The sequence below is a fragment of the Limulus polyphemus genome, unplaced genomic scaffold, assembly GCF_000517525.1.
Source record: "Limulus polyphemus unplaced genomic scaffold, Limulus_polyphemus-2.1.2 Scaffold656, whole genome shotgun sequence".
Taxonomy (NCBI): domain Eukaryota; kingdom Metazoa; phylum Arthropoda; class Merostomata; order Xiphosura; family Limulidae; genus Limulus; species Limulus polyphemus.
In genome coordinates this window covers 320,607-335,271 of record NW_013666266.1, presented here as the reverse complement: position 1 = coordinate 335,271, position 14,665 = coordinate 320,607, and the positions used below count along the sequence as shown (strand labels likewise).

General features: G+C 31.6%; 1 protein-coding gene across 1 annotated transcript; it reads right to left on the bottom strand.

The window, feature by feature from the left end:
* Positions 1-1,950: 1,950 nt before the first annotated feature.
* Positions 1,951-14,203, bottom strand: LOC106459747. Its single transcript, XM_022386285.1, has 7 exons — positions 14,076-14,203; positions 8,426-8,516; positions 7,159-7,278; positions 5,376-5,571; positions 4,897-5,015; positions 2,829-2,905; positions 1,951-2,029 (listed from the first exon to the last, which is right to left on the bottom strand). The coding sequence occupies exons 3-7, from the start codon at positions 7,273-7,275 to the stop codon at positions 1,951-1,953; spliced, it is 588 nt and encodes a 195-aa protein (XP_022241993.1). The 5' UTR covers positions 7,276-7,278; positions 8,426-8,516; positions 14,076-14,203.
* Between the last annotated feature and the right edge of the window lie 462 nt (positions 14,204-14,665).

The window sequence follows — 14,665 nt, the reverse complement described above, 5'->3', positions numbered from 1 at the left end:
CTTCTTCAAGAACAACGTAAATACGACAACTGGGGCAAGTACTCTGTTTTACCAGCCAATCTTGAATACACTAAAAGATGAGAAAATACATCATTAACCAAGTTTCTACAGTGTCCAAAAAGTCTGGAACAATGGGTGACTGATTGCAGTGCTGTCAAAGCATGGGAAGGTCTACTTAATCCAATTCATAAGAACAGCATGTAAAATTTGTTGAAGTTCCTATGGTTCCAGACTTTTTGGACACCATTTCTTCTATAGATTATATAAAAATATTTTATTTTTCATTAATAAAGCCTGGTCATGAAAGGATTGAAGATAATATAAAAAGAAAAATTGAATTTTATTCAAAATATTAAGAAAATGGGCAGAGTTGTGAATGGACGATTCCTTCAAAATAAAAGTCAACAAGCAGCTTGTTTTCTTTCAAGTACTTGCCTTAGTATGGAATGCATGTCCACAGTTCACTTTTTTGATTGACTGTGGAACTATATCTTCTAAACAGATGGCACATGTGTTATCTTCTGGATTTTTACCAGCCCAGCATGTTTGTTGGATTTTAGGGTAGGCCCATGCCACTGTTGGTTGGTCAAGTCCACTGGATCTTGGTGGTTTGGATGCAGAAATGGGCTTTAACATCGCAGGAACTCGTGATGGTCGAAGCTAATTGCATATACACACCTTTTGCATTAAACTTTGAAATCCTTAGGTTTTAACTTCAATATTATGATAAATTATTGACTGTTACTAGTGTTTATTCTTAACTTAAAAAAAAAAATAATGGCAGTAATAGTTTTATAATTTATTAAAATAAGATCACGTTAAAAGACAAATGATTCTTGACAGAGCAGGAGGAGAAGACAATAAGATAGGTGTTTTGCAGAAAAATGGTTGAATCCTAACTTAAAACTGTATAACTATTCAACCATTTTTTATAGAGGGTAAGGTTGAAAAGAGATTAGGAGTAGGTCAACCAGAAATATTTTACTCTGCATCTTTACAAACAATATGATGTCTTATAACTTATATTGAAAACAATTTAATAACCTGTGTAATTCTTGAATAAATGTTGATGTTGGAAAGTAACATGATTCTCAGCTGGTTTGTCCTGCAGGTGCACATATTCCAGTAAAATGGGCTAAAAGCTGTGTTTTGATGTCTTTATACATGTATTACTTTCTAGTTAGTTTTTTTAATTACATTGAAATTCTACAAACTAAATGTAAGTAGGATTTAACTGTGTAATTCATTAAGCATAACTTCTCTCATCATGTTGAATATTAAAACTTCTGCTAGATACTTCCCTTGTCATGCACATCTCACACAGCAGGGCTCTTTAACTAACAGCCCACGAGGTACAGTGAAGTACCCTGCTGGCAGTCAGCAGGGGAATAAATTTGTGATTAAGACGTGCTCGTTATATCAACATCCATAACTAATACCACGAACACGTAACAATACTCCATTAAATATTAAACTGTTACCTTGATACCATTGTTGCTTGTGTTAGCAGTGAAATTGAAAAATCCTTCCAAGAGCATGGTATGAAAGTAAGTAGTAGCTAATTACCACTAAACTTTATTGATGCTAGTATCTTCTGGTAGAAGCATAATTTATGTAGTGAAAGAAAGAAAGAATTATTCTGTTTACTACTCTAATTCATAGGAGTAACATTTTGTAAGAATGCATTCAACGTGCAACTACAAGAGAAAATACCATCCTCGGGATCAAATAAAACAGATGATCAGTACAGTTTATTTACTGATAGCAAAACCACATTGAGCTATCTGTTGTGTCCACCAAGGCAAATTGAATCCTTGATTGGAGCATAGTAAGTTTATGTACAACAATCATGCACCTTTCGTGTTATGTTTTTTTTTATTATACTCATCCCATTTAGGATGGATTGTGATAACATTTTTTTCCTGAATTATGGAAAGGTTATTTGTATATTTAAATCTCCATGCATGACATTCCAGTCAACCCTTTTTTCTGAGCTCGGAAGGTTTTGATGTAAGTTGTAAGATCGGTTCTAAAAGCAGACACAAGAATAGTTGTTAATACAACTGAATGTTTTCATAACAGGAAGTTTATTTTTTTTCATTGCAAGAGAATATCGGTCTATTCAAAGTAACACATTAGCAGTAGTATTAGCTCAGTTCACTGCATAACATTAAAAAATAACTAAGAAAAGGCTTCAGACATATAAATTAATCTAATATTTTTTTAAAACAAGTTTAGGATCTTTTCTGAAGTGAAAATTGACAGTGAGTGGGATTCAAACGCAAAACGTATAGAGTCGTTGGATCAAATTCCATTCAGTCTCGGATATCGCTTCTTAAAACAATTTTTTGTTACTGCTGGTAAACTGCAAGTGTGTGTAGCAGTAAAGAGAATCATTAAACATTTTTACATCATTCTTAATTATACTGAACACCACAGGCCTTGCATCATAAACTCAGGATACTTGAAATGGGAGAAACATGGCACTTATGTAGCTAACCTCCAACATTACCACTTTATGAGATTCTTGTGAAAATCACAACTCTTTAAGTGATAGCTAGCATTTACACACTTGAAATGTGAGAAACATGGCACTTTATAGCTAACCTCCAACATTACCACTTTATGAGAGTCTTGTGAAAATCACAACTCTTTAAGTGATACCTAGCATTTACACACTTGAAATGGGAGAAACATGGCACTTATGTAGCTAACCTCCAACATTACCACTTTATGAGATTCTTGTGAAAATCACAACTCTTTAAGTGATACCTAGCATTTACACACTAAATTTTTACTTTTTTTAACTATCACTTTACAGAACTTACTGGCTGATTTGTGGATATTTCGTGTTTAGTTTTTCCAACAGCTTGTCATATGGTTTTTTGGACTTTGAATCTGTGGGCTGATAAAAACAAAAGTTACAACTCCCTAAATGAAACTGACATTCTCATTACTTTGTCCTTATTTATAGTAAAATATCTAATCATATTTTACAGAGGTGTAAAAACACAAATAAACTTGTAATTTAACACACAATGTCCAAATTAACCAGACATTTTGGGGGAGAAAAGTTTTGGAAAAAGCCCCTCCAGAATCAAACAAGCATATCCAATTTTCATTATTCTCATTCTACACTGTTTTACGACTATCCACTACCTTCAACCCCCCCCCCCAAAAAAAAAATCCCACTTTTACTCACCTTTCAAGCTAGTAAAGGTCTTACAAATTCTATACTTCTGAGAAGCTTATTTGAGCATTGGACCCGAGATTCACGTGGATGTTAGTCTGGGATATAATGAATGCATCCTAATTCGGAAGCACCCCAGGGAGAAGTCGGTGAAGGTGAAGTAATGCATCGTCGACACAGAAGATCAAGAGTCAACAGATGATGAAAGTAGTTGTGACAGAGGTCAGGTAAGATCTTAGTTTTTTTTTGTACTACTGACTGGTGTGAGCATTCTGACACAGGCACAGCATAGGCGGAAAGCACAATGTAATTTGTCTGATGCTGATGAGAAGAATGAAGTTGAGTCACATGATGTCCAATGCTATGCTATTAAGAGAGCTCTATTTGTGTGGCAGTCTAGGAAACTGAACATTGTTGAGGTCAGGAATGAGAACATGTATAGCTCTGTCCCAAATGACTACAAGCTTGCTTTTTTCGTTCTCAAGTGGGTGGGCAACTCGACCATGCATGAGACCAAATGTACAGCAGGAAAATCATCCACGAATTCTGAGAGGATATCAAAGACCCATATTACTCGCATAGATAATGAGAATCGCAATACAATGCAGTTGCACTTGTTGAAGATGTGTTTTTTAGTGCCTCACAGACAATGAGACAGAACTAGAACAGTTAATACTCCATAATACTGTAGCAGAAGAAGGAGAGGAAGACTGGACAAGTCCCCACACTTTTTCCAATCATCATTTTTTTTATTTTTCTTATCACCCAACCATAATGAGACATTGAATGGGGCACCAATCACACAACAGTCCCTAATATACACTATGAGTGATTGACACGGGAAAGATGATCACCCCCTTCCAGATTTCACCTACTTGCCACCTGTTATTACGAGCACGAGATGTTGTATCACGGAAACTATGTAGATTTGAGGTTTTCAGATCATTCCCCTTTTCGGACTTGAGTCATTTTTTTTTGGAAAAAAAAATTCCCAATATGAGTATAGACTATTTTTTGCCCCCAAAACTTACAATTTTGGTCTGGTTGAGTCGTGAGCTGGGTGTTAAACAAAATAAATTATTACAGAGAAGTGTACACCAATTTAACCATACTTTAAAATGTGTGTGTAAAATAACACAGCCCATACAATTCAAGGTAGAGCTTAACAAACATTTTTAACATTAAAATACCATGTCTGATCTCTGAAGAGTTAAACAGACAGAAAATTAATTCAAAATGAACAGATCAATATTAAAAACCTACCAAGAAAGCAGTAGAATAAGAAAAAAACAGTTAATGGGAGAGGAAACAAAATTTTTTGTCTTTCATGTTTCTGATATAATTCAAAATACACTATTTTAACTTGGTATAAAAAAAGGATTAGCTTTATTTACTACATTAAAATCATAGCTGAAACTCTTGCAGTAAAGACAATACACTGATTCTCTCCAAACTAATTTTTTATATTAGTTAATACAATGCTTCTCATGTTTGTGGGCTCTTTTCGATTTGGGACAAATCTAAACGGAAAGCTATTTATGTTACATTTCTACTTCAAACATTATAATAAAATGGAAATAACATCCAGTATGCGAGTTATTTCCATCAGGTAGAATCAACACTCTGGTTTAAATTTACAAAAAATCTTGCTTAATTTGCAACATAAAGCAAAGTTAATAATCCAGGTCTGGTTGACTAGAACTGACCTGCGGTGCAGCTAACTGGGAATTAATGTACATTTCTGTTTTTAACTCTCGTGAAGTACTTCTCGTTCTCACGTGTGTCTGCAGGTGGTTTCCCTTAGGTAACTCTATGGGATCTAAGTCTGTTAAAAAATAAAACACCTTACCTGGTTATTTTCTCGACAAACTGCATATCCTAACAAATCTAATACTGTAACACAATTATAATAAATTTTGACACAAGGAAACCATCAACAGTTTTAATAGCTACTGAAAATATTAAGAATATGGATTTGTAGACTCATCTTACAAGAATTCCCACAATATTTAATTTTGCAGATAAGAGTAATACTTTAATTTAGTTTTATCATGATCAGTCTACAGCGCAAGCTAATTTTTGAAATAGATTTGATTTTCCAGAAATGATTTCAAAAAACAGAGCCTCGTATAATTTCAGTTTTATAGTTATGTTACACACACATATGAACAGATTTTTTTTTTACCTCTCATACTTTCTTTTTTTGCCTTCAGAGGACTCTTGCCATTCTGAACCACAATATTTTTGGCCAAGTTCTCTGATTTAAGAGCACCAGCTTGTGTAGGCACCATTATAGGTTTGACAAAGTCTGACAATTCTTGTGGAGGTGAGGCTGTACCTTTGACAGACAGCCCTGACTTTACAGTCGAAGCTTCAGTCATCTGAGTAGACAAGAGTGGGTTACTTGTAGAAATGAAGAAGCTTGCAATGGTTTGCAAGTAAGGGGAAAGGAAATTCCCCTTCCATATTGTTTAAAAATGACAGGCTAAAAACAAATTGTGAAAACGTGTCTAAAATAAAAACATACTTTGATAATAAAAACAAGTACACAGACAAATTAAATATTTCCAGATTTTTAAGTCAGAAAAAATGAAAAACCGTCAAACAGCACAAATTTTACCATAAGTTCTGGTACAGTCAGTAAGTCACACACATAATGAAATAAAAGTTTCAAACACCAATAACTCTCATCTGCAAAATACGTATCATCCGAAGAAACTGTTGAGATTTCTTCTATTCGTGTTTAGAGAATGCAAAATGGGCTGGTACTCAATACATGTACCCATCTATTATCAATGTAGGTACAGGCTACAAGTGGAGAAGTTATAAAAAGAAATATTATCAAAATTTAAATTCATCAGGTACAAAAGCTATTTATAACACTTCCAGTATCAGACTTATTTGAGTGCTTATTAATTCCTGCAGAGTGTGCTACGTATTATTTGATGGTGAGTACAAATATGGCATGTAGAAAAAAAGTCGCTTTTTTCAAATTTCTCCAGTCTTCAAAATAGAAAGACAACGTTATTTATGACTACAAAAAATATAAATTACATTTCGATCATGTTTATTACTAATATCAAGTCAAGATTCATTCTCAGAAGTATTATGAATCCCCAAGTAAATATAATTATTCCCCCGATCTACTGTAGTCTCTCTCATTTGCTTGTGGAATAGTATTGATAATAATGACATATTTTAATGATATTTTATTTAACCTACACTCACAATATGATCATATCAATCTGCACAAAAATCATAAACATTTAAAGGATTTAATCAGATTTTTATATAGCTCTGCAGTGAAAACTATCATATAATATTAAATAATGCATTAAATATCATCCTTAATGAAAATATGCTATTTTGAAAAAATCAGTTCAAAAAATTATTTAAGCTATGTATCAAAGAAATATTTTCATTAACGCCAAACTAATTATCTTTTTAAAACTCTTTTCTTAGGATTTGTTAATCTTAAAAACCTCACAGGAAGTGAAAAAAAAAACAACCTATGATTTCAGAAAACTCAAAGAACTTCTGGGTGGACTTTGCTGGGTAACTACTTTACATGCTTTACCATAATTTTCAGATGATCCCTTGTAAAAGTACAGATTAGAATTCATGTAAACCCTGTGTCACTATAATTGTACGACTGGAGAAGTGGATATCATCATTAATACACGACATATAGTTTTCAGCTATGTATAAAAATATCTATAACTATATAACATGATTCTGGAAAGCAAGTAGTGCAGTGTTAATATGAAATTTTGAAAGGACTGACTTGGACAAATTACTATAATATAGCTTAAGGCACAACTTCTAAAAAATTTTAAAATGCAAACTGTTCAAAAAACATAATATGTTACTTTTATTCCTGTAATTTGTTCAAGAAAAAAAATTCTATAAGTTAACCAGGAAAAATTTTGCAGAGTTTCTTAAAAGTTGTCTTCAACATAAATACTTACAGTGGTTCCTTGCAATACTTGTAATACAGGAAGGTCAGGAATGTCTGGAAGATTAAGTTCAGGGAAATCTTTCACATGTTTACCAGCAGAAAGTCCTTCAAGTTGTTCGTCTGCCATTTGCTGATGGAACATACGCAAACATTAAAAAATATATACAGTTATATAAAAGGTGATATACTCAGACTAAGGACAAATATATCTTATTTATCAAGTACTCACAATAAAAAAAAATTCTAACTCAAGCATTGTTGTGATGCCACAGTTTAACTCTCGACTCCAGGTGGGTTGATTTGGAGACCTTATAAAATTAAAAGAAAAACTAAAAATTATGAAAGCAGATATAGAAATATATAAAGTTTGTACTTTATATATATATAGATTAGATGTAAGGCCAATTTTTGTCTGACTGAATAGTGCGATATGATCTTTACTTTTATAATGCACCCAAAGCCCGAAAGTGCAAAGTGGGATTTGTTTTTGGTGTTAACAGAATGTGAACAATGAACATGTAGCTGCAGATCCATAGTCCAGCATGCTAATCACTTGTCCAAACCTTGCTCTAATAATTTCTTTTCATACAAATGCTTTACTCTGATTCAAGACAAACTTACATTAGCTAAGCCTAAAGTTTTCTGTGAATCAACTTGCTTAGTGACATCAGTAGGATGTCTGGGTTTCACAATATTTTATATTTGACAAGTATTCTTGTATCTCTTAAAGTGTATTAATGTGTGTTTAAAGCTCAACATTATACCTCAATATCAGAGATCACAATGCAAAATGTGAAGTCACGAATGAAAGACTACATGATTAAGGCATTTTCATAGAAGATGTTATTAAACTGACCGCATGGCAACATTTTGTTTCTCCTCAATGAAAAAAAAACAAAAACAACACACAATAGAACTTCTGGGTAACTCCAATTCACACCCAAGATATATAGCATTTAAAATTTTCTAGTGAGTTTAAAAAATTTCTGAATACTTTCAACTCTTCTACTTCAATCTACTTAAGAAACACAGAGAATATCTGGCAAATTTACCAAGATGTCCTTTACTAAAATAAAAGATACACTTCTATTCTAATAATACCATCTCTGAATGAAATAATTAATCCTTGATTACTGTGTCATCAGCATATGTTCATAGTTTGTCTTAACGTTATCTTATACTTGCCGCAGAATAAAGTTATTATAAAAATATCATACAACAATCAATGTACTGGGCCACTACCTTTTGAACAAATGCTACAGGGTAGAGGAGCTTACCCGAAAGGAGGCTTCACTCTGTTTGAGAACAAGAATGTAATGTTCCACTTGTTTCACAGCCAGACTAGATGGAGATGCAATCAGTGGATTACTAAAGAGAGAGAGAGAGACAGAGATACTTTTAACTTAATGCTTATGTATACTCCTCCCCACACACTATCTTGTTTAATAAGATTCTTTGGTTGAAAATAGAGCAAAATATTTCAATTAACTCTATAATGCTTGCTTGTTTTCTCCGTTGAGATCCTATCAATCATTTGAGAAGAAATAAACCTATCACACAGCTGGTCATACACAAATACAGCTGTCTGGAAATTATCTTAACAAGATAGTGTTTCAAGAGCTTTGACCCTCTGATCCAGTCATTACTAGAATTCCACCAGATAAACAGAAGTACACTGCAATGTGTATGAAATACCATGGTAGCAAGACATGGGACAAACAAGAGTTAATGTTTACTTAACCCTATGCACACAGTTAACGGGTTAAAGGCCACATCATCACGTTTGTTGACTCACATTCAAAATTTTAATGAACTACTATTTTATGAATTTATGTCAATAAGTTTGGTATAAAATTGCAGATTATAATTCAAATTTTAGTATTATACATTATTTAATTTTTTTAGTTTAAAATTAAATATTAAAAAGAAATTCCTAAATAATGATTTTTGTGTGTCAAGTGGTATGTTGAATGCAGCTTTTGTTCAAATTAGATGTTTGTGATGTCCAAATACATACAAAGTCTATAGTTTTGTACGAATTAGGAACTCAAATTAGCGATATTGACAAGCTATAATATAAAATAAGAATCTCTTATCTTTTCTATTTGCTGAGATATTGCTATATGTACTGTATCAAACACAGTCTTTCCATTTTTGGAAAGACATGCTTACATACACTTGCTTCTGTCTACAACATGTGAATAACCAATTGAAAGCTTAGAATGTCCCCTTAGTGGCTTTCTCAGCACAACTGAATTATTCATGCATTAACTTTTAGTGAGCTTGAAATTTCATATTCGTTTAGACCCATATACAGTTTAGTTACTACATTTGATAAATTATAGTGTAATTCTATGGTACTGACATAGTAATTTATGATTTTTAGTTATTTTAAAACATATATATATATATATAAAATTTAAAAAAATTATTTCGTTTCACATCCTCCACGTGCGAATTTTGATAAGGCTTAGCAACTTACAGCAAGCAGCAAACAAGTACAAAGTTTGTAACTAAACGATATAACTGTTTGCTATACTTATTTATTTACTGTTCTACATTTTAAGAAAAATAAGTTTAAGAACTTATTTGTAAATAGTAATAACATATATACATATGTAATGTATTATAACTGAAATGTAACTGTATTTTACAAAATACTAGTCCACTAAAACACAGCCAAGACAGGTCACTTTGTAAAGGTCAGTGTTATATTCTTGGTTATGGTAACATGAGTGCACGTGTGTCATGTCATTGTAACTTCTGTATTGTTAGCCAGGAACAGCTGAAAGGTCAGTATAATAAATATATATAAATGAATAATGTTATGAGATTTAAGCTATTTTGACTAAACATCTGTGTTTTAATGTTATAATTTGTAGTCATTCTAGAATGAAAAAAGTATAATCTATATTCATTTCCAAATTTTTTGTGGTGGTTACAAGATCAGTCAAATCTATCAAACCAGTACAGAGATTTGAAAGTGAAAATAACAGATAAAATATAAAGTTTTTTCTTAAAAAATGTTTGATAATTATCTGAAGGTTATAAAAATATCGCACGTGAGATTTTAAAATTTTCTGATGCATTAAAGTATTTTTAATCTTAAAATCAAAATTATTTTGCATGTTGGATAGTCAACATGCAAAAAAGAAAAAAGGCATGAGAAAAACATTAATTAAAAAATATGAAAAATTAATTTTAAAAAATCTGATATTTTGCATATGAAAGCCCTGTAATGTCTGCTGATAACCTTCCAAATTCCGTGAACCCATGCTTACTAATTCAAAGTTATAGCATGAAAACTCTTAACAAGCACAAAATGGTTACGAGGTCAGTCCCACAGACCGAGCCCATGTTGAAAGAGTTAATAAATTTGCAAGTTTCCAGGAACCCTGTATGTTTTTGTGTATATATATATTTGTATTCACAATACGGAAATACATATGCACTCATCATGTTGCAAATATGTATGTAAAGTATGATAAAAGTTTGTTCATTTTATTGAATTTTTGCACAAAGCTACTTGAGGGCTATCTGTAATAGCTGTCCCTAATCTAGAATTGATAGATTAGAGTGAAGACACCACCAACTATTGGGTTACTCTTTACCATTACAAAGTGTGATTGACTGTCTCATTATAATGCCTCCACTGCTGAGAGGGCGAACATGTTCAGTAATGGGATTTGAACCTGCAACCTGTAAGTTGAGGACCCTAAACACTAGGCCTACAATAAGAGAACTGGATCATTAATCCAAAACTAACCAATGAAATCAAGAACACTGTGCTTTTCAGTATAACATGACGTAACTGGCACATGACAACTGATGTATACTCATTTGATTCTGTTCTTACAAAACAAAACTTTTAACAAGTAAGGGACTGAGAAGTTTCAACTATAACTGCATGAAACAGCTTGTATGTGAAAAAAAAAATGTCCTTTCAAAATTTAATATTATTTAAAATAATGTGCAGGTAAAATCAAACTTCATGCTGAATTAAATGCTGAAGGTATAACTGTTATAAGAGTTGCCGATACATTTAATAACTCACCCGTGTATAAGCAATCAAACAGCAATCAAGCACTTCATAGTCTCTACATTTGTCAGTTCAAGTTCTAGCAGTCAAACTTTTAGTTATTGAATGCTAAAACTTTGCACACATATCCCTTAGCAACTGAGAATGACCCTTTTACAAGGTAAAACACCCTCTGATGAACAGTTTTTTTTTTGAAAAACTAAACATGCATGTGTAATATCACAGCATCTTTCAGTAGCTTGACTGTAATGTATGTATAGACTTGGTATAGATTATATGTCTATTTTAACAGTTAAAAACACACTTATATATATTTGAATACCTTGTCTACATTCAATTACTCTACTAATAATCTAATTATATATTAAAACAGCAAATTATGAAACTTTTCTTTTGATTAAAATATCTTGAAAAAGTATTTTCTAAGTTTGCTTAAACTAACATCAGTAATAGTAAGTAACAAATACTCTTGCAAGGACATGTATAGAAGGCTTAAGTATTTCTGAATAGCAACTCATTTGAAACAAACATACAAGTTAATGTATCTACAAGTAGCATACGTTATTATTTGAATATATATATATATATATATATGCCATTTTAAAAATTGTAGGAATTTATTTACTACTGATTAGAAATATAAAAAATAGTGTAATCGTTTAAGCATTTTCGGAATTCACAGATCAGCTTCAATTTATACAGAAACGAAATACAGTACGAGTCATATGCTCACAATCAACATTCATGCAAGGGTAATATTTTGTGCTGAAACGTACAGAGTAACAAGACAAATGATTTAAGTAGTTTGAGATTACTAAGTTTACACTTTTATAGAACAAAACAATTTAGCTATTTTCTATTCAAATGTGTATTTGTATTTATAGGTAGGTCTACAGTTTTCCAAGGAAACAAGGTATTAAAAGCTTAGTTTGATGATATGTTAATAGAAGATGCTTACGAACAAATTTTGCCACAATTACAGTCTTGATTTTTTTATTAAAGCTTCTAAAACGTTTGCTTCATCATTTTATACATCATTTGATCAATTATAATGTTGCAGTATTAAAAGAAATGTTTTCTTTTTTTTTATGGAAGAATATGAGACAGACTTAGTTAAGTCATTTTAAACTTGACTGCATCAAGTTTTGTTTTTCTAAAAAGGTTACTGAGTTAGCCATTGTTTACATATTTATATTAAGCCTTATCAGTCTAAGTAATTGCTTAAATGGATTAAAAAAAACTACCAAAAAGAAAGCTAAAAATATATATATATTTACATATATATATATATGAATATAAAATGGGTTTAAAAGTATTACATTTATTAAATGAAACCCTTTGATTAACAATTTAGAAAAAGTTAACTTGCTCATTATTTTGGCATATGGTATTTTTTTTTTCATATTGTTCTGACCTATATTTTAATGTCATAGAGTCATCAGACTGTATATGTAGAGATGGCCATGGTACTCAATAGGCATAATACAAATATGCATGCTAAAAAAGAACAATGACAGAGTTTTACATTAAAAGATGACTGCCAATCACTTTAATTTGTTTCTCTAGCCAACAGGGCAAGAAACCGTTACTAAGATACCAAACCAGAAAGTGACTAACCCACCAAATTGTTCATCATTCTTCTTCTTCTTGTTTCAGTTGAGATAACTCTACAACTACTATATCACTAACATAAATTTATATCAAATTCACTCTATGTGTTTCTGGGCAGCACACAATGTTATCACTTAGTCCTAATAACTAGTAGTAATTATAAAAAAATCCTAATTCTAGTGTTAGCTTTCTGACAGAAATCTAGTATTCCTTTGAAAAGCTTAGTTTCAGAGTGAAATAGGAATTATCAGCCAATGACAGATGACTGTAACATGTAGAATACTCGGTGCTTTGTACACTATACAACCGGTGTTATTAAGAAGCTAACCCCTATATTATGTAAAAGTAATAAAAAACATTTTGTAAATAATGACAGTGCAAAAAATTATACAAACAAGAATATATGGATGATACAGCTATATATAAGTCATACCTACATAACTTTCAACACTAAAATTTAATGTTACACTGTAAAATGCATACTTGACTTTAATATTACTGCAGTTGGACGTTATATACTCCTGACTATTGATGTGCAGTTTGTTTATCATAATATCATGGTCATGTCAGGGTAGGCATCAACGTAATGCAACTAAGAGTTTAGGACTTGCATACAAAGAAAACCAAGTTGTATCGAAACATGTCTTGATTATTACAGACTATTCCTCTGCTCCAAGCAGTATACTGTTGGCAAGATATTGTTGAAAGTTGTGTGCTCTTGATATTTCTAGAATCATTGTTTAATGTGTGGTTTAAAAAGATGGAACAGTTGTGTATTAAAATTTACAAGTGTTTGATTGTATTCAGTTTTTGTTTTCCTTGTGCTAAGTCTTACTTCTGTACATGTTATCCAGAAAAAAAAAAACACAATGGATAGTACTTAAATAAAATAAAAAAACGCCTGCCTGCCTGCCTACCCAACTTTCTTGACCAGGGTCAGGCATGGGTTACCTAACATTATTTTTTAAGCATGGCCTTAGGCTTAAATATTTCTTAACAACAATCAAGCCTTAGCTGATCTGTCTACACTATTCCAACTAAATTTACATCACTAATAATAGATACTCATTCTTGGAAGCACACTATGGTTAGGTTTAAATATCTCTGAATGAAACTAAGGTTTAGCTGATCTATCAACAATGCTCCTAAGAAAAGCATTGAAATATTTTCACTTCAATATAAACAGATTTTATCAGAATACAGTTAATAATAACATGATTAAATTAAATTATACTTCAAGGGTTTCAATATAATGGACCTAATTTAGTAATTCCAACCTTTAAACACAAACATACTTTGCTCCTGCTGCTTTCAACTCATCCAGAATTTTCAGGGCTACAGATTTGGCTTTCTTCATTTGACGATTTACTTCAGCTATTTTAAATTCAATAAGACTCCTCTGAAAAAATATTGTATGTTCAATTAAAAAAAAAAATTAATAACCACACTAGTATTGATTAATACAGTAAATATATTTGGTATTAAATTATAAAACGCTTTAGTGTTATGACGGGTAATATTGTTATCAACCTAATTTCTCATAATTAGCAGATCAAATCTAACATTTTCAAATGTGAGTGACATCAAACTGCACAAAGAAGAAACAGTAATTATTCCTTATATGTTCAAGGAAACAGCTTAAGGACAACCTGTGGAAGTGTGCAACTGGAAGGTCATTTTGAAGAAGAAAAAAAAAGTACAATTTTCCAACACTATGATAACCACCTTTGAAGCTTAAATTATTTTAAGTCATTCAGTAGTTTTAAATAAGTCTCCAAGTCATAAGATAGGGTTTAGTAAGAATATTGTTAATTCACTTTTAACAAGTCTTCACGTATGCTTTTCATAGACAAAGCAGGTCTGAGTT

Coding starts and splice junctions, on each gene's coding strand:
- LOC106459747 (XM_022386285.1), bottom strand. CDS start 7,275: ATGGCAGACGAACAACTTGAAGGACTTTCTGCTGGTAAACATGTGAAA. Junction 2,906..4,896: donor CCCAGTTAGCTGCACCGCAG/GTCAGTTCTAGT, acceptor TGTTTTTATCAG/CCCACAGATTCAAAGTCCAA. Junction 2,030..2,828: donor AAATATCCACAAATCAGCCA/GTAAGTTCTGTA, acceptor GTCTGCTTTTAG/AACCGATCTTACAACTTACA.